Source organism: Ahaetulla prasina, chromosome 7 (assembly GCF_028640845.1).
Source record: "Ahaetulla prasina isolate Xishuangbanna chromosome 7, ASM2864084v1, whole genome shotgun sequence".
Lineage (NCBI taxonomy): Eukaryota > Metazoa > Chordata > Lepidosauria > Squamata > Colubridae > Ahaetulla > Ahaetulla prasina.
Genome location: NC_080545.1, coordinates 101,734,801 through 101,758,814, shown reverse-complemented (window position 1 = coordinate 101,758,814; position 24,014 = coordinate 101,734,801). Strand labels below are relative to the sequence as shown.

The following is a 24,014-nucleotide window of genomic DNA, read 5'->3' as shown; positions in this document are numbered from 1 at the left end:
GCAGTGTCCCCGGGGGGGGGCCCCTCACGTGACTCCCTTTTGCGACCAGGAAAGTCAACGAGGGAAAGCAGATTCACTTACCCACCGTGTTACTCACTTAACGGCAGTGATTCGCTTAGCAACCAGGGCCAGAAAAGGTCATATAATGAGGCAAATGCATTTAACAAAGGTCTCACTTAACAACATACATTTTGGGCACAATTGTGGTCATAAGCCAAGGACTACCTGTATGCATGTGTGTATAAACACACAGACACACACACACACAACCACACACACACACACAGACAGAGACCTGGAATGTACAGGGTTTATTTAGAAAACCGAAGCCGTCTAATCCCGCGTGTGAGAAACGCCAACTCTGCTCCCCCCCCCCAAGGCGTAAAGTGTGGAGTCCGGTGGGGCGCCTGTTGCCCCCAGCCTCAATGATGCAGCAGGGAGCAGCAAACGTGCCCCCTCCCCACTAAGAGGGTCCAGGGGAGGGGAGGGGAGGGAGAGGGAAGGTTGGGCTGGCAGGTGAGTCCCTAAAGCCCCTAAAGCCGAAGCTGAAACTTCAGCCTCAGCCACTTTTCCCCACCTCTGATTCAAGACCCTGGTGGGACATGGGGAGAGGGGGGAGGGCAAGGAAGGGGGGGAGGGAGGGAGGAAGAGGAGGGAAAGGGAGGGAGGAGCAGGAATGGGGGAAGGAAGGAAAGAAGGTAGGAAGAAAGGAGGGAAGGAAGGGAAAGGAGAAGGAAGAAAGGGAGGGAGGGAGGAAGAGGAGGGAAAGGGAGGGAGGAGCAGGAATGGGGGAAGGAAGGAAGATAGGAAGAAAGGAGGGAAGGAAGGGAAAGGAGAAGGAAGAAAGGGAGCAAGGGGAGGGGTGGGGATAGGGGAAGGAAGGAGGGAGGGAGGGAAGAAAGGAGGAGAGAAGGGAAAGGGACGGAAAGAATGGCAGGAGGGATGGGGAAGGAAGGAAGGAAGGTAGAGAGGAGGGAAGAGAGGAAGGGAGGGAAGAGAAAAGGAAGGGAGTAGTGGAGGGGAGGGGCTCCCGTGACTCACTTCACCCTCCCACCCACCCGCTGCCGATGATCCAACCCTGCCAGGAAGGACAGAACGCTCCCTGGGGACCCCCAAAGAACCCAAAGGGACGCAAACCCCACCCCTCAGTCCCCAAACACAGGAGACCCTTCCTTGGCAACCGGCCCAGGCTGCTCCCAGCTGACCAGAGACAACCGCCCGCCCCGTGTGCCGTCGCAGAGCGAGGAGGGGGCCATGGAGCAGGAGGCTGAGAAGAGCAAGAGGCTGGGGAGAGGGGGGGGGGCTCAGCCCAAACAGCCTCATCCCTCCATCCGACCAGGAAGGGGGGGGTGTACAGAGGCCTTGCCCCCCTCCCTCCATGCGACAGGGAGGACCTTCGGGGGGGGGCTATTCAAAGGGGCTTCCACCCCACAGCTGGTGTGCGTGTGTGTTTGTGTGTGACGGGAGAAGGGAAGGCAACCAAGTCCGAAGGGAGGGGGTGGGGCGAAGGCTCTCACCCGCCCTACTCATGTCCCGCCTGGGGTCTCGCAGAGGCCGGGTTTGGGAGGGGGGTCCCGGTGCTGCTGCCTCCCCAACTTATTTCTTCTTCTTCGTGTGCCGCAGACCGTTGGAGGGGGCCTCGCCAGCCGCCCGGCCCTTCTCCTCCTTCCTGCGCAATTGCCCGTTCTTTTCTCCGCCCGGCTGGTCTCCGCCACCGCCCGGATCGGCCACCGCGTCAACCGGCCGACTTGGCTTCTGCTTGCCTCCGGTGGAGACCCCTCCGGCCGGCAGACGGGCCCCCAGTCCTCGCAGGATGCCCACGGCCGCTGCGGTCAGGTAGAGGGACCAGATGACGGCCGGGCCGGTGTACGGGTGGAGGTGGACTCGAACTCGCTGCAGCAGGCTGGGCAGGAGGGCATCCGGGGGGCGCTTCACGGGGGGCTTGTCCTGGAAGAAGAGGGGGAAAAATTTCCGTCAGGATTTATTGGGGTGACCAAGAGAGGCAGGGGGGGGGTCCAGGCTGAGTGGAGGCTACAGGAAGTTCTCGACTTACAACAGTTCGTTTAGTGACCGTCCGAAGTTACAACAGCACAGAAAAAAGAGAACTCGTGATGCTTTCTCACACTTATGACAGATGCAGCAACCCCATGGATAAGTGGTCATAATTCAGACCCTTGGCAACCAACTCGTATTTATGACGGTTGTAGTGTCCCAGGGTTGTGGGAGCCCTTTTTGTAACCTTCGGACGAGCGAAGCCAACGGGATTCACTGAACGACCGTCTTCCTAACTTAACGATTTGCTTCACAATGTGTGGCAAGAAAGCTCGTAAAGTGGAGCGGAACTCACCTAACAGCCGTCATGCTTAGCAACGGAAATTTTGGGCTCAAGGGTCGTATGTCGAGGACTGGCTGTAATTTTGGGGGGGGACTGCACAACTCCCAAAATCTCTTTTGCAAAATATTGACGTTGGAAATATTTTATGGTTTCAAAAACCGCTCCCCTCCCCCGTCTCTACTCCGGACTGGGTTGACGTATCCCTCCCCCCAAAACCCCCGAAGCAGGCTGCTCCCCCCAACCACAATACCCATGCTCCTCACCTTGAGCCCGTGCTGTGCCAGCTGGGCTTCCAGGTTCGGGTCCCCGAGAAAGACTACCGGGTAGAATTCTTCAATCCGCTGACGCCGCCACCAATTCTTAGGGAGGGTCCTGCCGGGAGGAAATGGGGATGGGTGTGTGTGTGTGTGAAGCTGGATGTTTTCCGCCCCCTAACTCCTTCTGGCTTGGGGTAGGGGCTACAGTTTTACCCCCCCCGGGGCCTTTGCTGGGGGAGCCAAATCCTTTTCATGGAGGCACAGAGAATATTTTATAGCTTTAATTGGTTTGATTGGCCTTTTCCAATGGGGGAGGGGGGAGAAGCCCTACCCTGCAGCCACCCCCTCCCCCCATTGTCCACTCACCCGTCCGTCTCGGCCTCCGTGAACCAGTATTTGTAAAGCTGGGCCCGGATGTAGGTGGGTGGGTGGTCCCTGAAGGGGTACTTGGAGTCATCTACCTGTAGAAGGTGAATCACTGCAAGAAAATTGAAGGGGAGAGTTGGTAGAAGAAAATTGGGGGGTCCCCTGCCCTCTGCTCCCCCCCCCCCGTCATCCAGACAGGCTCTAATCTGCCTGGATCCCAGGTGGGCAGACCCTCCCCATTGGAGACCCCCCCCCTCAGCCCAGAGGACCCCCTCCTCGCTTTCCTCCTCCAACAGCTTCAACCAGCAGCCGGTTTTCTCGGACATTCATCCAGAATTTGCCTTCTGGAAGGCAACTCCATGGTTCTCCTGAAGGATGCATGCAAGGTCCTTTTGGGTGGGGCAAAGACGAATGGCTGCAGGGGCCCAATCCCACCCACCCCCCAGATCCCCCAGGCCTTCTCTGCACCCCACCGTCCTGGGTCCCCGTCTCTGAACTGCGCTCTATGGCCCAAGGGGTCTCTCCGGGACCCTGAAGACAGAGGGCTTGGAAGAGGGAGGAAGGGAGGGAGGAGAAAAGGAAGGAGGAGACAGAAGGAGGGAGAGGGAGGGAGGAGAAAGGGAGGGAGGAAGGTGGAAGGATGGAGAAAGAGGGGAGGAAGGGGGGGAGGAGGCAGAGGGAGGAAAAAGGATGGAGAAAGAGGGGAGGAGAAAGGATGGAGAAAGAGGGAAAGAAGGAGGAAGGAAGAAAGTGAGAAAAGGAAGAAGGAGAAAGAGGGAGGGAGAGGAAGGGATGAGAAAGGGAGGATGGAAGGAAGGAAAGAGGGAGGGAGAGGGGAACTAAGGAAGGAAGGAGAAAGAGGGAAGGAGAGTGGAAAGAAGGAGGGAGGGAGGGAAGGAAGGAAGTGGGGAGGAGAGAAGGAGGGATTATCCAGGCTCACCTTCCTTCTTGCCCTGCAGGAGGCGGTAGACGAAGCTGGTGAACCAGGGGCTGTGCGTGTGGTGGCCCAGAGCGGCGAACCACATCTGCCAGTCCAGGCGGGGCTGGTGTGGGGCCACGATGGGCAGCGGAGCACTGACGTTGCCCGGCTTGTACAGGAACTCGATCTCCTGGGGAAGTGGGCAGAGAGCCTGTTGGAGCTCCGTTTCCCGGCTGCCTAAAGGAGCCCCCATGGCTCTGCCCCCTCTTCCCTGCCCGGAGGCCCCTCCCTCCTGTTTGGGTCGATCCATCAATACTATTTATCTGGTCAATGATCAGCCAAATTTAGAAGGAAACAAAACAAACAAGACAAACCAGAGTGAAGTAAATAAATACAATATCATACTAAAAGCTACTAAAATAAATCGTGGAACATAACATTCACTGCTCTGGGGACCTTGCTCTGAGCTTGACTGTTTTCTTGCAGACGTTTTCATGACCCAGCTAGGTAACATTATCAGGGCTAGAAGGGAGTATGATTTGCAGAGAGGAGGAGAAGGAGGAGGAGAAGCAGAAGAATTATAGGGTCCTTGGTACTCTCTGAGCTTTGTGGTTTTTTTCCACGTCTCATGACCTGACTAAGGAACATCATCAGAGAGAGAAGGAAGGGGGCTTGTGATGAGGAGGAGGAGGAAAAGGAAGAGGAGGGGGGAGGAGAACAATTGTGGGGTCCTGGGTGCCCTATGAGCACTGTTCCCTCTAAGCTGCGCGCGTGCGCAAATGCGCACTGCTGACACGGTCTCCGCGCACAGAAAATCTGTGCTGCGCAGCTAATCAATGCCTGTCAAATTACGTTGATTAGCACAGATTTAGCTAAAACTTTAGCTAGCGAATCTAGCTAAAAGTTTTAGCTAGCCGAATCTGTTTGATTCTTTTAATAAATCATGTGACTTGAATGGATGGATTTAATAAATGAATAATAATAAATAATAATAATAATAAATAAATAAAATAAAAAAATAATAATAATAAATAAAATAAATGAATGGATTTAATAAATCATGTGACTTGAATGGATGCGATGCTGGCATGACCCGCACGTCTGATGTTGCTCACAGTGGTCCAAGGGACCGCTCAGGGAGTTAGTGTGCTTGCTCAGACTCGTGAAAAATTAGAGGGAACATTGCCTATGAGCTTGGTGGTTTCCTTGCAGACGTTTCATGACCCAACTAGGGAACACCATCAGTGGTAGAAGGGAGGAGGATTTGGAAGGGAGGAGGAGGAAGGAAGGAAGGAAGGAAGGAAGGAAGGAAGGAAGGAAGGAAGGAAGGAAGGAAGGGTTTGTGAAATAGAGGAGGAGGAGGGAGAGGAGGAGGAGGAAATAGACTGTGGGGTCCTTGGTGCTCTCTGAGCTTGGTGGTTTTCTTGCAGATGTTTCATGACCCAACTAGGGAACATCATCAGTGCTAGAAGGGAGAGGAAGATTGGGAGGAGGAGGGGCACTGTGGAGTCCTTGGTGTTCCCTGAGCGTGGTTGGTTTTTTGGGGCAGACGTTTCATGACCCAACTAGGAAACATCACCAATGTTAGAAAGGAGGTGGGTTTGTAGAGAGGAGGAAGAGGAGGAGGAGGAGGGGAGGGAGGATTGTGGGGTCCTTGGTGCTGACCCAACTAGGGAACACCATCGGTGATGGGAAGGAATGGAGTTTGTGGCGAGGAGGAGGAAGGAGGAGGAGGAAAACAATTGTGGGGCCCTTGATGCTCTCTGAGATTGGTTGCTTCCTTGCAGACATTTCAGGACCCAACTAGGAAATAACATCAGTGCTAGAAGGAAGGAGGCTTTGCTCTCATTTATATACTAGTGGTTTGTCCCATCAGTATTGGGAGACATGTTTTCTCCTCGGTGGTTCCTGCATTTGGCTGTGGTTTACTGTTTGATTATCTGATTTGGTAGTTCCTTAATCGTGGGATTTTAGCTTTACGATTGTCCCTTTCAAATGGTGTGTAGTTGTTATTTATCTCCACATGCCTGTTGATGGCTGACTTGTCCGAATGCCAGGCTTCCAGGAATTCTCGAGTGTTTTTGGGTTTAGCTTGGTCAAGGAGGATCAGCCCCCAGCCCTCCTTCTGACAGCAGCCCGAAGCCACTCACCGTCCACGTTTCCTTGTCGTGGCTGCCTTCCAGCACCACCTCCGGCCGCCCACCGACGCCCGTCATTCGCCGGAAGAGCCCGTAGGAATTGGCCAGCTGGTAGCGATCCACAGCCCCAAAGGCCTGATGGATGCCTGGCCAGAGCTTCCCGTTGGACTCGTACTCAATGTACGTGAAGGGGACCTGGGGAAGGAACAGAGGGCTGTGATTTGAACCCACATCATCTTCTGGAAAGCAACAGCAGCGACATCAAGAGAGCCCAGCCGGTCCAACCCAGATCTCAGTCCAAGATGTTTTGATGAGAATCAAACTCCTGGCTGTGGGCACTGTAGTCTAATCACTGCACCACCAGGGCTTGCCTGCCGCCCTCCCTCCCTCCCTTCCTTCGCAATAGCCCTTATATACCGCTTCACAGTGCTTTACGGCCATCTAAGTAGTTACAGAGTCAACATAATGGCCCCCAACAATCTGGGTCCTCATTTTACCCACCTCGGAAGGATGGAAGGCTGAGTCAATCTTGAGCTAGTCAGGATCGAACTGCTGGCAGGTGGGCAGAGTTAGCCTTCCACCCTGCATTCTAACCACTTTATGTTTTAAAGCAAGGCAGGATCCTTAAATATACTGACTTATTTAGGAATTCGGGGGGCGGGGGTTTGCTTCTCCGGGGTCACCTGGGGCTCCCTCAAACCTTCCTCCTATGGTACAAGTCACCCCAATTTCTACACCCCCAAAGAAGCCCAACCGCATCCGGCATGAAGCCTACTAAGGCATAGCAACCCCTCGCGGCCTGATGCCACCAGGTATGCTCACCCTGGCCCATCGCCCCCTCCCCCCCACACTTCTCAAGACTCACCAGGCTGATCGTGAACATCCCCAGGGCAGCCGTGGCGAAAACGGCCCACTGCACGACAGCCCAGAGTTTCCAGAAAAATCCCCGGACGCAGGCACTCCTGGGGGGAGGGAAGGAAAGGGGCATCAGGCAGGAGGTCCCCAGAGACCTCCCCAAATAGGGGGGGGGAGCAGAACATCCTTTAACACAGGGGTCTCCAACCTTAGTCCCTTTAAGACTTGTGGACTTCAACTCCCAGAGCAAAGCTGGCTGAGTGACTCTGGGAGTTGAAGTCCACAAGTCTTTTTTTTTTTTTAATTTTACATTTATATCCCGCCCTTCTCCGAAGACTCAGGGCGGCTTACAGTGTATAAGGCAATAGTCTCATTCTATTTGTATATTTACAAAGTCAACTTTTATTGCCCCCAACAATCTGGGTCCTCATTTTACCTACCTTATAAAGGATGGAAGGCTGAGTCAACCTTGGGCCTGGTGGGACTAGAACCTGCAGTAATTGCAGGCAGCTGTGTTTTAATAACAGGCTTCTTACAGCCTGAGCCACACCACGGCTTAAAGGGACTTAAAGTCTTAAAGGGACCAAGGCTGGAGACCCCTGCTTTAACAGACAAAGGAGCAAAGCTGGTTCCAGCTAATTGTGGGAATTGAAGTCCACAACTATTTTAAAGCGGGTAAGGTTTGAAGAACACTAAAGAATAATAAGAGGCAATTAAACTGTATGAAATAAGCATTCATGGATCTGAAAAATGGACTGTGGGGAAATGGAGGAGGAGGAGGAGGAGGAGGAAGAGGAGGAGAACTGTGGGGTCCTTGGTGTTCTCTGAGCTTGGTTGCTTTCTTGAAGATATTTCATGGCCCAACTAGATAACATAATCAATGCTAGAAACAAGGGGGGTTGCAGACAGGAGGAAGAGGAAGGAGGACTGTAGGGTCCTGGGTACTCTCTGAGCTTGGTTGTTTCCTTACAGACCTTTCATGACCTGACTAGGTAATATCATCAGTGTTAGAAGGTGAGGGGAGGGGGTTTGCAGAGAGGAGGAGGAGAAAGAGGAAGCGGAGAAGAGGAAAAAAGCAACGAGGAGAAGGAATGAAGAGAAGAAGGGAGCAGGAGGAGAATTGTGGGTCCTTGATGCCCTCTGAGCTTGGTGGTTTCCTTGCGGACATTTCCTGACCCAACCAGGTAACATCATCAATGCTAGAAAGGAGGGGGTTTGGGGAGGAAGAGGGGGGAGAGCCATGAAGGAAAAGGAGAGAAATTGGTGAAGGAAGAGAAGGAAAAAATGATGGTGAAGAGGAGGAGGAGGAGGTGAAGGAGGAGGAGAAAATCGTGGTTTGCCAACCGCCCTCCCTTTCCTGCCCCAAGTCAACTCGGATCGTCTCCGCAGCAGCCCCCCGACTCACCTGTATCCGGCCTGAAGGATCTCCCACAGCAAGGAGAGAAGCCCCACGCCCACCAGAGGGAGGGTCACCATCTTCAGCCACTGTGTGAACTCGTGGAAGGTGAACGCTGGAGAGAGACCAGGTTGAGGGAGGGTGTGAATGGGCCAAACTGCGCCAGGAAAGGACCCAGGTTGCCTGCCCTTCTCTCTCTCGGCCCGGATCCAACCGGTTCACACATGCAACTGTCCTCAACTACTTTACTGCACCCTCTTCCAATGGGGGAGGACCCCCAGGTCTCCCAGCCCCCCAGGAATTGCACCCCCAGCTCTAAAACACCAGGGTTGGGGGCAGCTCAGGGGTGAAATCCAGCAGGTTCTGGAGAACTGGCAGCAGAAATTTTGAGCAGTTCGGAGAACCGGCAAATGCCACCTCTGGCTGGCCCCAGAGAGGGGTGGAAATGGGGATTTTGTAGTATCCTTCCCCCAGGAGTGGGGTGGGAATGGGGATTTTGCAGTATCCTTCCCCTGCCACGCCCACCAAGCCACGCCCACAGAACCAGTAGTAAGAAAAAAATTGGATTTGACCGCTGGGGGAGCTACAAGGCACCTGGGACCCCTTCAAGCCTTGCAAGGCCCCCTCCCGCTTGGCAAGGAGGGGGTACAAAGGGAACAGAGTCCTTGGGGGATGGGACAAATCTTGCACATGTGCACTCACACTGGGGGGGTGGGGGGTAGTGGGGGGAGGAGGAATCCTTAGCTAAGCCTGAGAATGTGAGCCTAGGGCCGGTGGGTCAGGGATGAGCCCCTTGCCTGCCGAAATGGAGAAGACATTCACCCCACCGCAGCTGAGGGACTGCCAGGACACCCCCCCACACACACACACCACATGAAACCACCCCCCTGCTGCCAACTGAAGCTCTCCCCTCCGCCCCCAAAGAAATACCTGTCTTGGATTCGAGGAGTCTCTTCTCCCAGTTGATGGACAGCCCGAAGTAACGGCTGGTCCAGAAGATCAGGAGGCCGTAGACAGCCAGCTCTGCCAGCAGGGGGGGCAATCGCCAGGCCCAGCCTAAGGGACAGAGGGAGAGGTCAAGGTCAAGGAGGGGGGGAGGCTTAGGGGCCCCACAGGCAGCAGCTGATCGTGGGCACTGAGGATTGGAAATAGGGGTCCTGCAGAGGGGGCTGGGCTGCAGCTCCCATCAGGCACCGCCCATCAAATCCATCATGCAAGTACTCTCAATCCCATCATGCACCTCCCACGTGATGTGGCTGGACTACAGCTCCCATCAACCCCTTCCTGCAACTTCTATGAAATCTATCATGCAAGTACCATCAGGCCCATCATGCAAGCACCGCCAATCCCATCATGCAACTTCCATTAAACCCATCATGCAAGTATGATGGACCTTCGGACTTTCCGCCGCGAGCTGAAGACCTATTTGTTTGTTCGCGCAGGACTGGCATAGATATTTTAATTAGTTTTAATGTTTTAATATTTTATAATTTATGGGGTTTTATTTTTATGTTTTAATTCGGCCATTTGTGTAATAAGTTTTTTAACTCATGGTTTTATGTGTATATTGCTGTCGTTTTTATCTTGGCTGTAAACCGCCCTGAGTCCCTTGGGAGAAGGGCGGTATAAAAATTTAATAAATAATAATAATAATAATAATAATAATAATAATAATAATAATAATAATAATTAATAATAATAATAATAACCGTCAAGCTCATCATGCAAGTACCATCAATCCCATCATGCACCTCCCACGTGATGTGGCTGGACTACAGCTCCCATCAACCCCTTCATGCAACTTCTATCAAATCCATCATGCAAGTACCGTCAAGCCCATCATGCACCACCCCATGAGAAGCGACTGGACTGCAGCTCCCATCAACCCCTTCATGCAAGCACCACCAATCCCATCATGCAAGTACCATCAAACCCATCATGCAACACCCCATAAGAAGCGACAGGACGGCAGCTCCCATCAACCCTGCTGCCCCAGATAGCCAGACAGGCGATACATAAACAGAATAAATAAATCGAGGAAAAGGAGAACCGAGAAGTGAAGAGAAACGAAGGGCAGCAGCGAGCCCAGTGCCCAAGGGAAGCTCCTCCTCCTCAGGGAGGCCCGAGGAACTCACCGCCACTCGCTTTCTTCCGCCCGTGGCCCAGCCACAGCCCCACGTGCTCGTCGTCCAGCAGGGAGAAGCTCAGCACCAGAGTCAGCAGGTTGAAAAAATTGTAGTTGCCGGTGAAAACGATCAGGGCTTGCAGAAGGACCTGGAGGAGGATTAAAATGCAGGGAGTCCTTGACTTATGAGCCCAAGATTTCTGTTGCTAAGCGCGATAATTGTTCAATGAATTTTGTGCACCGTTTTATGACCTTTCTGGCCCCGGTCGCTAAGTGAACCACCGCAGTTAAGTTGGTGTGATGTCCCCAGCAAAAGGAATTTCTTCACTTAACGACATAAACTTTGGGCTCAATTGAGGTTGTTAAGTTGAGGTCTATTTGCACCTGGCCTTTGCCAAATACGTCTCCGGTTAGGAGCAACTGTCCAAATTCTCCCTTTTAACTTTGCTGCGAACCTTCTCCTTGGGGGCATTCAGAGCCTGGCTGGCGCTCAGCACCCTCTGGACAGGCCCCCGTTCCTCCGCAACCCCCCACTCCCCACCCCAGCGCTTGCCAACCTCACCTTCCCAGCGCCCGGCCGGCCGTACCTGGCTGTAGAAGGCAAAGAGGCGAAGGCGTCGGATCGGCACGAAGAAGAGGGGCGGGATGGCGATCTCAATCACGTAGGTGGCCACAACGCTGAGTTTCTGGAGCCAGAAGGGCATCTGGTGGGCAAACCAGGCAATGGGCGTGGGAATGCACTGGGTCTCGTAGTGGTAGGTCAACGCTGGGGAGAGAAGCGGAGAGGGAGAGAAGAAAGAAAGAGAAGGAGAGAGAGAGAGAGGGAGAGACAGACAAAGGGAGAGCAGGAGACAGACAGAGAGAGGGAGAGGAGAGAGAGAAAGAAAGGGAGAGAAGGAGAGAGACAAGAGAGGAGAGAAAGAGAGAGAGGAGGTAGAGAAGGAGAGAGAGGGAGGAGAGAGAGGGAGAGACAGACAGACAGAAAAAGGGGGAGCAAGAGAGAGACAAAGACAGAGAGAGACAGAAAGAAAGAGAGAGAGGAGGAGACAGACATGAAAAGGGAGAGCAGGAGAAAGAGAGAGGAGAGAGAGAGAAAGTGAGAAAGTCAGAGAGAGAGGGAGAGAAGGAGAGAGACAGAGAGAGAGAAAGAGAGGGAGGAGAGAGAGGAGAGATAGACAGAAAAAGGGGAGCAGGAGAGACAGAGAGAGAGAGAGAAAGAGAGGGAGGGAGGAAGGGAGAGAGACAAGAGAGGGAGAGGAAAGAGAGAGAGAGAGAAAGAGGTAGAGAAGGAGAGAGAGGAGGAGAGAGGGAGGGAGGGAGAGACAGACAGGAAAAGGGAGAGCAGGAGAAAGACAGAGAGAGAAGAGAGAGAGAGAAAGTGAGAAAATCAGAGAGGAGGTAGAGAAGGAGAGAGACAGAGAGAGGGGGAGACAAAGAGTGAGAAGGAGAAAGAAAGAGAGAAAGTTAGACAAAGGGGGGAGAGAGAGAGAGATGGAGAGAGAGAGAGGGGAGAAGTGGGAATATAGTTAGTCCTTGACTTACGGATGCCAAACAGTCCCAAATTTCTATTGCTAAGCAAATCTCTCATTAAGTCACAAAAGGGTGGGACTATAGGCAGTACTCAACTTGTGACTATAGTCGAGCCCAAAATTTCTGTCGATAAACGAGAGCCTTGGTTAAGCAAGTTTTGCCCCATATTGCGACCATTTTGCCACCGTTGTTAAGCGTATCACTGTGGCTGTTAAGTGAAGCACGACGGTTTTATGTTCCAAGTTTCAGTAGCTGGCAACGCATCCGATTTAATGAATAAATTGAACAAGGGACTTTCTGGAACAGGGGTGCGCAACTATGGCCCCTTTAAGACCTGTGGACTTCAACTCCCAGAATTCCTTAGGCAAATGGCTCAGGAATTCTGGGGATTGAAGTCCACAGGTCATAAAGGGGCCATAGTTGCGCACCCCTGTTCTAGAACAAGGGCCAAGCGATTTCCTTCCCTCCCAAGCAGCTTTTGTAGCTAGCGAGATGCGTCTCCCTGCAAAACTGGGCAACCCCACACAGAATAATAGAATTGGAAGGGACCTTGGAGGTCATCTAGTCCGACCCGCTGCTCAGGCAGGAAACCTTATACCATTCCAGACAAGTAGTTGCTTCTCAAGAATCTCCAGTGATGGAGCCCCCACAACTTCTGTCCCACTAATTAATTGTTCTAACTGTCAGGAAATTTCTCCTTAGTTCTAAGTTGCTTCTTTCTTTGATCGGTTTCCACCCGTTGCTTCTTGTTCTGCCTTCAGGTGCTTTGGAGAATAGCTTGATCCCCAAATCTTCTTTGTGGCAACCCCTGAGATATTGGAACACTGCTATCATGTCTCCCTTAGTCCTTCTTTTTATTAAACTAGACATATTGAGTTCCTGCAACCGTTCTTCATATGTTTTAGCCTCCAGTCCCCTAATCATCTTTGTTGCTCTTCTCTGCACTCTTTCCAGAGTCTCTGCCAGGGGTGAAATGCTCCCGGTTTGGCCCAGATCGGCTGATCCAGTAGCGATGGCAGTGGGCGGTTTGGAGAACTCGTAGCAAAAATCTCTCCCCCCCCCCATGCCCACTCAATTGCCCAGTCACCACTTCTTTTAAAAAATGCTTTTAAAAGTAAAAAAAAGAGGCTCTGACGATCACAGCTGAGCTGCGTGATTGTCAGAGCCTTTTTTTATTTTTAAAAGCATTTTTTTAACAACCTATTGGGCTGAATAGGTTATAAAGAAATGCTTTTAAGGTTAATGTACAGGGATTATTGAAGATGTATAAATATAATTAATGTAGGGTCGGGTCTGCCCAGCTACCATTTTAGAACGGTGGGGAGGGAGAAAGGAGGAGAGAGTAGGAGGTAGGAAAGAGGAGAAGAGGGGTAGAAGAGGGAGAAGAGGAAGGAGGAGGGGTAGAAGAGGGAGAAGGAAGGTGGAGGGTGGAGGGAGGAGAGGATGTAGATAAGAGAAGGAGAGGAAAGTCTGGAAAGTAGAAGAAGGTAGAGAGGTAGAAGTAGAAGAGGGAAGAGAGTTAAAAGGAGGGGGTGGTGACTGGGCAAGCCCGACTAATTGTATATAACTGTACATTGGATGAGTTGTTGGATATGAATGTAAAAATAAAACTTTTTTATAAAAAAAAGAAAAAAAGAAATGCTTTTAAAAGCTTAAAAAAAGAGGCTCTGATGATCACAGCCAGCAAACCGACAGTAAACCAGTTCAGATTTCACCACTGGCCTCTACTACATCTTTTTCACATCGCGGTGACCAAAACTGGATGGAAATATTCCAAGCGCGGCCTCACCAAGGCTTTATAAAGCGGCATTGACCCTTCCCTCTGTTAATGCAGCCCAGGACTGCGTTGGGCTTTTTTGGCAGCTGCCGCACACGGCTGGCTCCTATTTAAGGGACTCTCACCGGTATTGAACTGCTCCCATTTGTTCCTCTGCTGGCTGACTCACCTGTGAGCCCCCACCAGGTGGGGCAGCGGCTGGTCAGTTTCACCACCCCGGAGGCAAACATCAAGCGGAAGAGCAACCAGCGCACCAGCCAGAAGGTGACCCCGTCGTGTGCCCTCCAGATCGTGGAGCGCCACTTGAGCAGGTGCAGGGGGGCCACCAGCACGGCCAGGAAGCCCGTCTCCAGCAAGAGGCTGTCCCTGGTGGAGAAAGACGAAAGGTCAAAAGAGCATGGCTGGAGTGCTCGTCCCCCACCCCCCCTTGCCAACGCTCACAGAGGGTTATGCGCCGCTCCCCGTGACGTAAAAATTGCAGGCCGTCCTTGACTTATGACCACAATTTGAGCCCTGGCTGAGTGGGTCAGGGATTCAGAGAGAATTGCTGCCCCCCCCGTTTTATGACCTTTCTTGCCACAGTTAGTATCAACCAGAATAGAGAGGTGAAGGGAGCTCCGAGATTTTCCAGTCCACCCCTCTGCTGGAGAAGGAGACCCTCTACTATATCAGACGTGGGGCTGTCCAGCCTCTTCTTAAAAGCCTCCAGGGATGGAGCTCCCACAACTTCTGGTGGCAAGCTGTTCCACTGGTTAATTGCCCTCACGGTCAGGAAGCTTCTCCTTAATTCCTGGTTGCTTCTCTCCTCGGTGGGTTTCCATCCGTTGCTTCTTCCCCTCCCTTCCTGCCCCTCTTTATTTATTTATTTATTTTATTAAATTTTTATACCGCCCTTCTCCCGAAGGACTCAGGGCGGTGTACAGCCAAAATAAAACAAAATATGTACAATTTAAAACAACATTTAAAAAGAGCAAATTTTAAAGGCTGATTATTAAAATTTAGATTTAAAAATTTAAAAATATTAAAAATACCCAATTAAAATTCCACACTAATTATGCCAGTCCCGCTTTAATAAATAAATATGTTTTGAGCTCACGACGGAAGGTCCGAAGATCAGGCACTTGACGCAGGCCAGGGGGAAGCTCGTTCCAGAGCGTAGGAGCTCCCACAGAGAAGGCCCTACTCCTGGGGGCCGCCAGCCGACACTGTTTGGCGGACGGCACCCTGAGGAGACCCTCTCTGTGCGAGCGTACGGGTCGGTGGGAGGCAAAAGGTAACAGCAGGCGGTCTCGTAAGTACCCGGGTCCTAAGCCATGGAGCGCTTTAAAGATAGTTACCAAAATCTTGAAGCGCACCCGAAAGACCACAGGAAACCAGTGCAAGCTACGGAGCAGCGATGTCACGTGGGAGCCACGAGCGGCTCCCGTTACTACTCGCGCAGCCGCATTCTGGACTAACTGCAGCCTCCGGGTGCACCTCAAGGGCAGCCCCATGTAGACAGCATTGCAATAATCCAGCCTAGACGTAACCAGAGCGTGAGTGACTGTGCATAAGGCATCCCGGTCAAGGAAGGGACGCAACTGGCGAACCAGGCGAACCTGGTAAAAGGCCCTCCTGGAGACGGCCGCCAGGTGTTCATCAAAAGACAGCCGTCCATCCAGGAGGACGCCCAAGTTGCGAACCACCTCCTTTGGGGCCACTAACTCGCCCCCAACAGTCAGCCGCGGGTGCAGCTGACTGAATCGGGATGCCGGCATCCACAGCCACTCCGTCTTGGAGGGATTGAGCTTGAGTCTGTTTCTCCCCATCCAGACCCGTACGGCTTCCAGGCAGTCTTTGGGGCAGCCCCTCAAACACTGGAAGACTGCTCAACAACTGGGGCAAGAAAGTCATAAAATGGGGCAAAACTCACTGAACAAATGTCTCGCTTAGCGAGAGAAACGTTGGGCTCAATTCTGGTGGTAAGTTGAGCCCTACCTGCAGAAGCCCAGGGCCACTTACCATTGGAAGTAGAGGAAGACTTGTCCCACCTGCAGAGAGAAAACCAAGGAAGAAAAATCAAATCAGGAGCTGGACTGGCTGGTCAGGTGGCTTCTACCTGAGCTCAGACTGGTTTGCCCACCTGTTGAATCTACCTGCAAAGTCTCGGTCCTCCACCTCAGCCACTAACTAACCTCTAACCCTACTAACCATTAACTAATCCCAGTGCAACAACTCCTCCCTCACTCCAGTTTGGCCACCCTTATGCTGGGAATTTGGGAATGGCCCTCTCTGGGATGAGACCTTTCCCCCCACCTCCTCACATGACACCCCTGTAAGATAGGCTGGGCCAAGCATGCATGGTGGCCTCTTGAGTCCCCACACGGACCTCCCGGGGAGAGGGTGTGGTTTGAACCCAGTTTGTTAGTGCAACACAACTCCCAGAATTCCTACTTAGCACTTTATAAAGTATGGACTCCCAGAATTCTCTAGCCAGCATCTTCGAAAGGACTTCAATTCCCAGAATTCCCCAGCCAGCACCATCAGAAGTGAGGATTTTAACTCCCAGAATTACTTCTTAGCACTTTAGAAAGCATGGACTTCAATTCCCAGAATCCCCCGGGCAGCACATTAACAACAAAGGACTTCAATGCCCAGAATTCCCTGGGCAGCACCTTAAGAACTAAGGACTTCAATTCCCAGAGTTCCCCAGGCAGCACCTTAAGAACTAAGGACTTCAATTCCCAGAATTCCCCGGGCAGCACCTTAAGAACTAAGGACTTCAATTCCCAGAGTTCCCCAGGCAGCACCTTAAGAACTAAGGACTTCAATTCCCAGAATTCCCCGGGCAGCACCTTAAGAACTAAGGACTAGAATTCCCAGAATCCCCCAGGCAGCACCTTAAGAACTAAGGACTTCAATTCCCAGAATCCCCAGGCAGCACCATCAGAAGTGAGGACTTCAACTCCCAGAATTCCTTCTTAGCACTTTAAAAAGCATGGACTTCAATTTCCAGAATTCCCCAGGAAGGTCCACCTCCAGCCCCACCCCCCACTCCCCGTACCTGGTAGACGGAGAGGTAAAAGCCCCAGAGGGCAAGGAAGACCAGGCTGTCCCGCAGGGGCTCCAGCACCAGGGCCCCGAAGGAGAGCAGCGTGCCCATCAGGCACAGCAGCTCCAGGCCCTGCTCCGTGTCCAGCCCCAAGTGGGGTCCCAGCCACAGCAGAGTCGGGGAGTCCCGCAGCTGCTGCCAGAAACTTTTGCCCGTGAAGCGAAGCATCTTCCGGGCGGGCAGGATCCCATCTTTCCCGTAGAGACCTGCAGGGAGAAAGGAGACAGAGAGGCTCCAATGGGTGCAACGCCACACAACACACACACACACACACACACACACACACACACACACACACACACTCACACACACTCACTACAACACACATGTAACCCTAGTGCAGAGATCTTCGAATTTCGCAGCTTTAAGACTTGTGGACTTCAACTCCCAGAATTCTCCAGCCAAATTCAAAGAGCTCTGCCCTAGTGTTTTTGCAGGCATTCGAGGCAGGGAACTGGTGCCTTGGCATGCAGAGAGTCCTCGACTTAGGACCACAATTGACCACCCCCCTCACATACATTTCTGCTGCTAAGCAAGACAGGGAAGTGGTGCCTTGGCATGCAGAGAGTCCTCGACGTATGACCAGAATTGACACCCCCCCCCAATTTCTGCTGCTAAGCAAGACAGGGAAGTGGGGCCTTGGCATAAGTCCTCGACTTATGACCAGAATCAAGAATTAAAATTTGCGTTGCTAAGCGAGGCTGTTGCGAAGTGAGTTTTGTCCCCTTTTACCACCTTTCTTGCCACCGTTGTTAAGCGAAACACTGCAGCCGTTCAATGAGTCACACACCATGGGTTCAGCAAATCTGGCCTGCCCCATTTGGACTCTGCTTGTCAGAAGGTCGCAAAAGGAGATCACAGGAGGGACACTGCGGGCGTCATAAATGTGAGTCGGTTGCCAAGGGTCTGAATTTTGATCACGTGGGATGCCACAACGGTCATAAGTGTGAAAATGAACGGGTTGTAAGTCAAGGACTTCCTGTAAAGGGGCTTGGCCAGAAATGGTTCTCCTAGACCAGGGGTCTCCAACCGTGGTCCCTTTAAGACTTGTGGACTTCAACTCCCAGAGTTCCTCAGCCAGCTTTGGTCCCTTTAAGACTTGTGGACTTCAACTCCCAGAGTCCCTCAGCCGGCTTTGGTCCCTTTAGGACTTGTGGACTTCAACTCCCAGAGTTCCTCAGCCAGCTTTGGTCCCTTTAGGACTTGTGGACTTCAACTCCCAGAGTTCCTCAGCCGGCTTTGGTCCCTTTAGGACTTGTGGACTTCAACTCCCAGAGTTCCTCAGCCGGCTTTGGTCCCTTTAGGACTTGTGGACTTCAACTCCCAGAGTCCCTCAGCCGGCTTTGGTCCCTTTAGGACTTGTGGACTTCAACTCCCAGAGTTCCTCAGCCGGCTTTGGTCCCTTTAGGACTTGTGGACTTCAACTCCCAGAGTTCCTCAGCCAGCTTTGGTCCCTTTAGGACTTGTGGACTTCAACTCCCAGAGTTCCTCAGCCAGCTTTGGTCCCTTTAGGACTTGTGGACTTCAACTCCCAGAGTTCCTCAGCCAGCTTTGGTCCCTTTAGGACTTGTGGACTTCAACTCCCAGAGTTCCTCAGCCAGCTTTGGTCCCTTTAGGACTTGTGGACTTCAACTCCCAGAGTCCTCAGCTTTGGTCCCTTTAGACTTGTGGACTTCAACTCCCAGAGTTCCTCAGCCAGCTTTGGTCCCTTTAGGACTTGTGGACTTCAACTCCCAGAGTTCCTCAGCCAGCTTTGGTCCCTTTAGGACTTGTGGACTTCAACTCCCAGAGTTCCTCAGCCAGCTTTGGTCCCTTTAAGACTTGTGGACTTCAACTCCCAGAGTTCCTCAGCCAGCTTTGGTCCCTTTAGGACTTGTGGACTTCAACTCCCAGAGTTCCTCAGCCAGCTTTGGTCCCTTTAGGACTTGTGGACTTCAACTCCCAGAGTTCCTCAGCCAGCTTTGGTCCCTTTAAGACTTGTGGACTTCAACTCCCAGAGTTCCTCAGCCAGCTTTGGTCCCTTTAGGACTTGTGGACTTCAACTCCCAGAGTTCCTCAGCCAGCTTTGGTCCCTTTAGGACTTGTGGACTTCAACTCCCAGAGTTCCTCAGCCAGCTTTGGTCCCTTTAGGACTTGTGGACTTCAACTCCAGAGTTCCTCAGCCAGCTTTGGTCCCTTTGGGACTTGTGGACTTCAACTCCCAGAGTTCCTCAGCCAGCTTTGGTCCCTTTAGGACTTGTGGACTTCAACTCCCAGAGTTCCTCAGCCAGCTTTGGTCCTTTAAGACTTGGACTTCAACTCCCAGAGTTCCTCAGCCAGCTTTGCTGGCTGAGGGACTCTGGGAGTTGAAGTCCACAAGTCTTAGAGGGACCAAGGTTGGAGACCCGTCCTAGATTCCTCCCAATTCGTTTGCTGTAGGTTCCAAAAAGTCAACTTACTCCAAAGTTCCTCCTGAGATACTCCACCCTTGGGTTCAAGCTAAGAGCTAAAGCCCCCTCCGATAGCCCAGGGGTCTCCAACCTTGGCAACTTTAAGCCTGGAGGACTTCGACTCCCAGAATTGAAGCAAAGAAGCAAAGCTGGCCGGGGAATTCTGGGAGTTGAAGTCCGCCAGGCTTAAAGTTCAGAAGAGCAGAATAACAGAGTTGGAAGGGACCTTATAGGTCATCTAGTCCAACCCCCCCACAGCTAATTTCCCCTTTTCAATATTCCTTCCAATCCAAGATTAATTCATTCCTTTTCTTTTACCACGGCATGCCTTAAAAACTTCTCCAGCATTTTAACAAAACGATCTTTTCAATCTCTTAATTTTTCCCCCACTTATGGGTCGCCGGCCTTTGTCTGCCCCTTTTCCCCTGCCAAACACACATCAGCTTCACCCCGAATGTACACACACCGCACCCTGCACAAAGTCACACTGCCCTTCGCAAGCTTTGTTTGTTTTCAGCTCTCCGAAGCCTTAAGCTAAGCATTCGGGTAAACAACTTCTGAGATTCATGCATTTCCTCTTTCTACAGGTAGTCCTCGACTTACAAAGGCTCCCTTAGCGACCGTTCAAAGTTACGACGGCCCTGGAAAAAAGGGATTTGCGAGCGTTCTCCACACTTACGACGGTTGCTGCATCCCCACGGGATCAAAATTCAGAGGCTTGGCAACTGGCTCATACTTATGACGGCTGCAGTGTCCCACGGTTGCGTGATCCCCTTTTGAGACTTTCCGACAAGCAAGAGTCAAGGGAGAAGCCAGATTCATTGAGCAACCGAAGTGATTCGCTTAACAACCGTGGCAAGAAAGGTCCCGGGAAAATGGGGCAAAACTCACTTAACAACAGAAATGTTGGGCTCAATTGTGGTCATAAATCGAGGATTACCTATACCCGTGATGGCGAACCTATGGCGCATGTGGCGGAGGTGGCACACAGCACCCTGTCGGATTGCACATGAGCCCTCAGCCCAGTTCAGCTCTGCTGCGCATGTCTGCGCATCTCCTGCCGGCCAGCTGCTCTTCAGGTCTCTGCCATGCAAGCGCGGGAAATGCGGGGACCACGAGCGCACGAGCAGGGGGGTGGGGGGTGTGCAGGAGGGGGGGCAGGTGCTCATGTGGGGGGCACACATACATGGGGGGTGGGGTGGGTGTGGGGGCCTGTGCACATACAGGAGGCCATGCGCGCATGCACAGGGGCAGGGCACATGCGCAGGAGCTGCGCACGCATTGCATTTTAGGGGTTTGCGCTGGCGCACTTTGGGCAGTCAGTCCGGAAAAGGTTACCCATCACTGACCTATCCCAGGGGTCTGCAAACTGGGCTCTTTTAAGACTTGTGGACTTCAACTCCCAGAGTTCTCTGCACAAGTCCACAAGTCTTAAAAGAGCCCAGTTTGCAGACCCCTGCCCTATACCATCCCAGACAAATGGTTATCCAATGCTAATCTTGAATGCATATGCGTAACATAGGATTCTAGGATCCTAGGGCTATTAGTAGTAATAATATAGTAATAACTGCAAGAGGGATCTTGGAAACCGAGTGGACGATCCCTTAAATAGGAGCTAGCCATGTGCGGCAGCAGCAGCCAAGAGAATCCTAGGCTGCATAAACAGAGGGAGAGAATCAAGGTCACGTGAAGTGTTAATACCACTTTATAAGGCCTTGGAAAGGCCACACTTGGAATACTACACCCAGTTTTCGGCGCCACGATATAAAAAAGATGTTGAGACTCTGGAAAGAGTGCAGAGAAGAGCAACAAAGATAATTAGGGGACTGGAGGCTAAAACATATGAAGAACGGTTGCAGGAACTGGGCCTGGCTAGTCTAGTGAAGAGAAGGACCAGGGGAGACATGATATAATAGTGCTCCAATATTTGAGGGGCTGCCAGAAAGAAGGGGTTAACTTATTTCCCAAAGCACCAGAAGGCAAAACAAGAAACTATCAAGGAGAGAAGCAACCTAGAACAAAGGAGAAATTTCTGGACTGTGAGAAGAATTAACCAGTGGAACAGCTTGCCTCAGGAAGTTGTGGGGGCTTCATCACTGGAGGTTTTTAAGAAGAGACTGGATAGCCATTTGTCCGGAATGGGATAGGAGCCTCCTGCTTCAGCAGGGGGTTGGACTAGAAGACCCCCAAGGTCTCTTCCAACTTTATTATTCTGTTTAATAAAAATAAAGGACTAGGGGTGACTTGACAGCAACGTTCAAGGATTTGAGGGGCTGCCACAAAGAAGAGAGGGAGACAACCTATTCTCCAAAGCACCTCCAAAGGCAGGACAAGAAGCAACGGATGGAAACATGCTAAACGACGGATGGAAACAACGGATGCTAGACCAATTCAGCTCGCCTGTTTGGAACCCTCACCACATCTCTGACATCAATACAATTGAACGTGTCCAGAAATATTTTACAAGAAGAGTTCTCCAGTCCTCTGAAAACAACAAAATACCCTATCCCACCAGACTTGAAATCCTAGGCTTAGAAAACTTGGAACTCCGTCGCCTTCGACAAGACCTAAGTTTAACTCACAGAATCATCTATTGTAATGTCCTTCCTGTCAAAGACTACTTCAGCTTTAATTGCAATAATACAAGGGCAACCAATAGATTTAAACTTAATGTCAACCGCTTTAATCTAGATTGCAGAAAATATGACTTCTGCAACAGAATCATCAGTGCTTGGAACACTTTACCTGACTCTGTGGTCTCTTCCCATAATCCTAAAAGCTTTAACCAAAAACTTTCTACTATTGACCTCACCCCATTCCTAAGAGGACCATAAGGGGCGTGCATAAGCGCACAAACGTGCCTACCGTTCCTGTCCTATTGTTTTTCTTTTCTTCTTCCTATATATATGCTTATACCTCCTTACATTTACCCATATATGTGTTTATATACTATATAACCTTTTGTATGATACCGACATATATTGTTGTGACAAAATAAAATAAATAAAATAAATAAACCGATCAAGGAGAGAAGCAACCTGGAACTAAGGAAATACTTCCTGACTGTGAAAACAATTAACGAGTGGAACAGCTTGCCACCAGAAGCTGTGTGAGCTCCAACACTGGAGATTTTCAACAACAAAAAATGAATGGGATGGTATAAGTTTTCCTGCTTGGGCAGGGGGCTGGACTAGAAGACCTCCAAGGTCCCTTCCAGCTCTGTTCTTCTGTTAGGGCTGGAAGGGACCTTAGAGGGTCCCAAGGCAGGAGACCTTATGGACAAACGGCTGGATCAGGAAGGTGAAATCTTTTCTCCCACAGGAGGAGGAGGAGGAGGAGGAAGGAAAGGCGGGTGGGGTGGGGGGGCTTGAAGGGGCCACCGAAGGCTGAGACAAAGAGGGGAGAGGGCCGGTGGGCCACACCAAGCCCAGCACTCCACACGGGCGAGACCATTTGCACAACTGCTACAGCCGCCAGTGCCACGTGGAGATCCTGGGACAGACGTGGGAAAGGGGGGGGGGCGCAGGGTAAAAAAAAATAATCCAGCTGGGATATTGGAAAAGGGGGTGGGGCTAAAGCAGAGGGAGGGGCAGGAGAGCAATTCTTTATGCAGAAAAAGGAGGGCGACCCACAGCCAAGGCCACCCCCCCTCCCCCTGGCATTTGGTTTCTCCCAGGGGCTGCTGAGAAAAGGGGTGCAGGGAGGGGGGGTCCCAAGCAGGAGAGCCCCTGGATGGGTCCATCCTCCCCCAATTTAAAGTCTTTAAAGCGCCCCCTCATCCCCAAAGTGGGTGGGCCACCAGCACTGTAAATGGGGGGGAGGGGAGAATCCCACAGAAGATGAAGCCCACCCAGCCAAGACTTGGTTCAGGCCAGGTTTTATTGGGGAGGGGGTCAAGGAGATATGGGGGCTGGGGTCTGGTTGGGGGCAAGGAGATGGGGAAGAAGACGCTCGCCCCTCCTCTCTCCTCCAGGGAAGCGGGATCCGAGACACGAGTCAGAAGGGCACGTGAGGACACGGGACTCCCTTGCTGAGGGAGTGGCGCCCCTTTCGGACGTTGCCCAAAGGACCAGGAGACCCCCCCTCCCCACTCCGGCCAGGAACCAGCCCCCCTCCGGCCCCCGTCCAAAGCCAAGCGGGAGGAGAGGGAAGGGCCGCTGGCCAGGCCCCCCTCCCTCCCTCCCTCCCTTGGACGGAACACGCGGACGGCTGCAGCGGGACCCAGAGACGGACGGAGCCCCGCAAAGAAAGGGGCAGGAGAGGCCCGTGCCGTCCGTCCCCGGCAAAGCCGATTCGGCGCAGCGCAAGAAGCAGCCAGGCGGGGCAACCGTTGCCTTCAGCCGAGCTGCCGGCGGGGCAGCCCCAACAGGGAGAAAGAAAGAGCCGAGAGGCCGCGGGACTTTCGGCGCCGGGCCCTCCGCAAGGTCACTAAGCGGGACACAGCCCCCCCCCTCCCGCCCCGGGACTCTTCCTTCCGCGGACGCCCCTGCGAGGACTTGGCTTTTGCTCTGGGCGCAGCAGCCCGGAAGGGCGAGGGCGCCCCGGGGCATGTGCAAAGCGTCCCCCCCTCCACCCGCTCTTCTCGACCGCCACCGCCGCCGCAGGCTCACCGGGCAGCTGGACGTAAAGCGAGGCGAAGGCGGCCAGGAAGGCGGCGGCTAAGCCGCGCAGGAAGAGCTGCCGGGCCAGGCGGGGCACCTCCGAGGCCATCGCGCCTGTCTTCGCTCGCTCGCTCGCCTGGCTACAATGTAGCCAAAGGGGCGGGGATAGAACGCGGGGGCGGAGCCGGGACGAGC

General features: G+C 52.5%; 1 protein-coding gene across 1 annotated transcript; it reads right to left on the bottom strand.

Moving 5' to 3' along the window:
- Positions 1 to 296: 296 nt before the first annotated feature.
- Positions 297 to 23,987, bottom strand: LMF2 (lipase maturation factor 2). Its single transcript, XM_058190989.1, has 14 exons — positions 23,829 to 23,987; positions 16,742 to 16,995; positions 15,700 to 15,728; positions 13,868 to 14,064; positions 10,979 to 11,157; positions 10,402 to 10,540; positions 9,197 to 9,322; positions 8,276 to 8,381; positions 6,881 to 6,977; positions 6,028 to 6,210; positions 3,899 to 4,067; positions 2,959 to 3,070; positions 2,599 to 2,707; positions 297 to 1,947 (listed from the first exon to the last, which is right to left on the bottom strand). Exons 1-14 carry the CDS (start codon positions 23,926 to 23,928, stop codon positions 1,597 to 1,599), a joined length of 2,151 nt encoding a protein of 716 aa, XP_058046972.1. The 5' UTR covers positions 23,929 to 23,987; the 3' UTR covers positions 297 to 1,596.
- Positions 23,988 to 24,014: the final 27 nt, after the last annotated feature.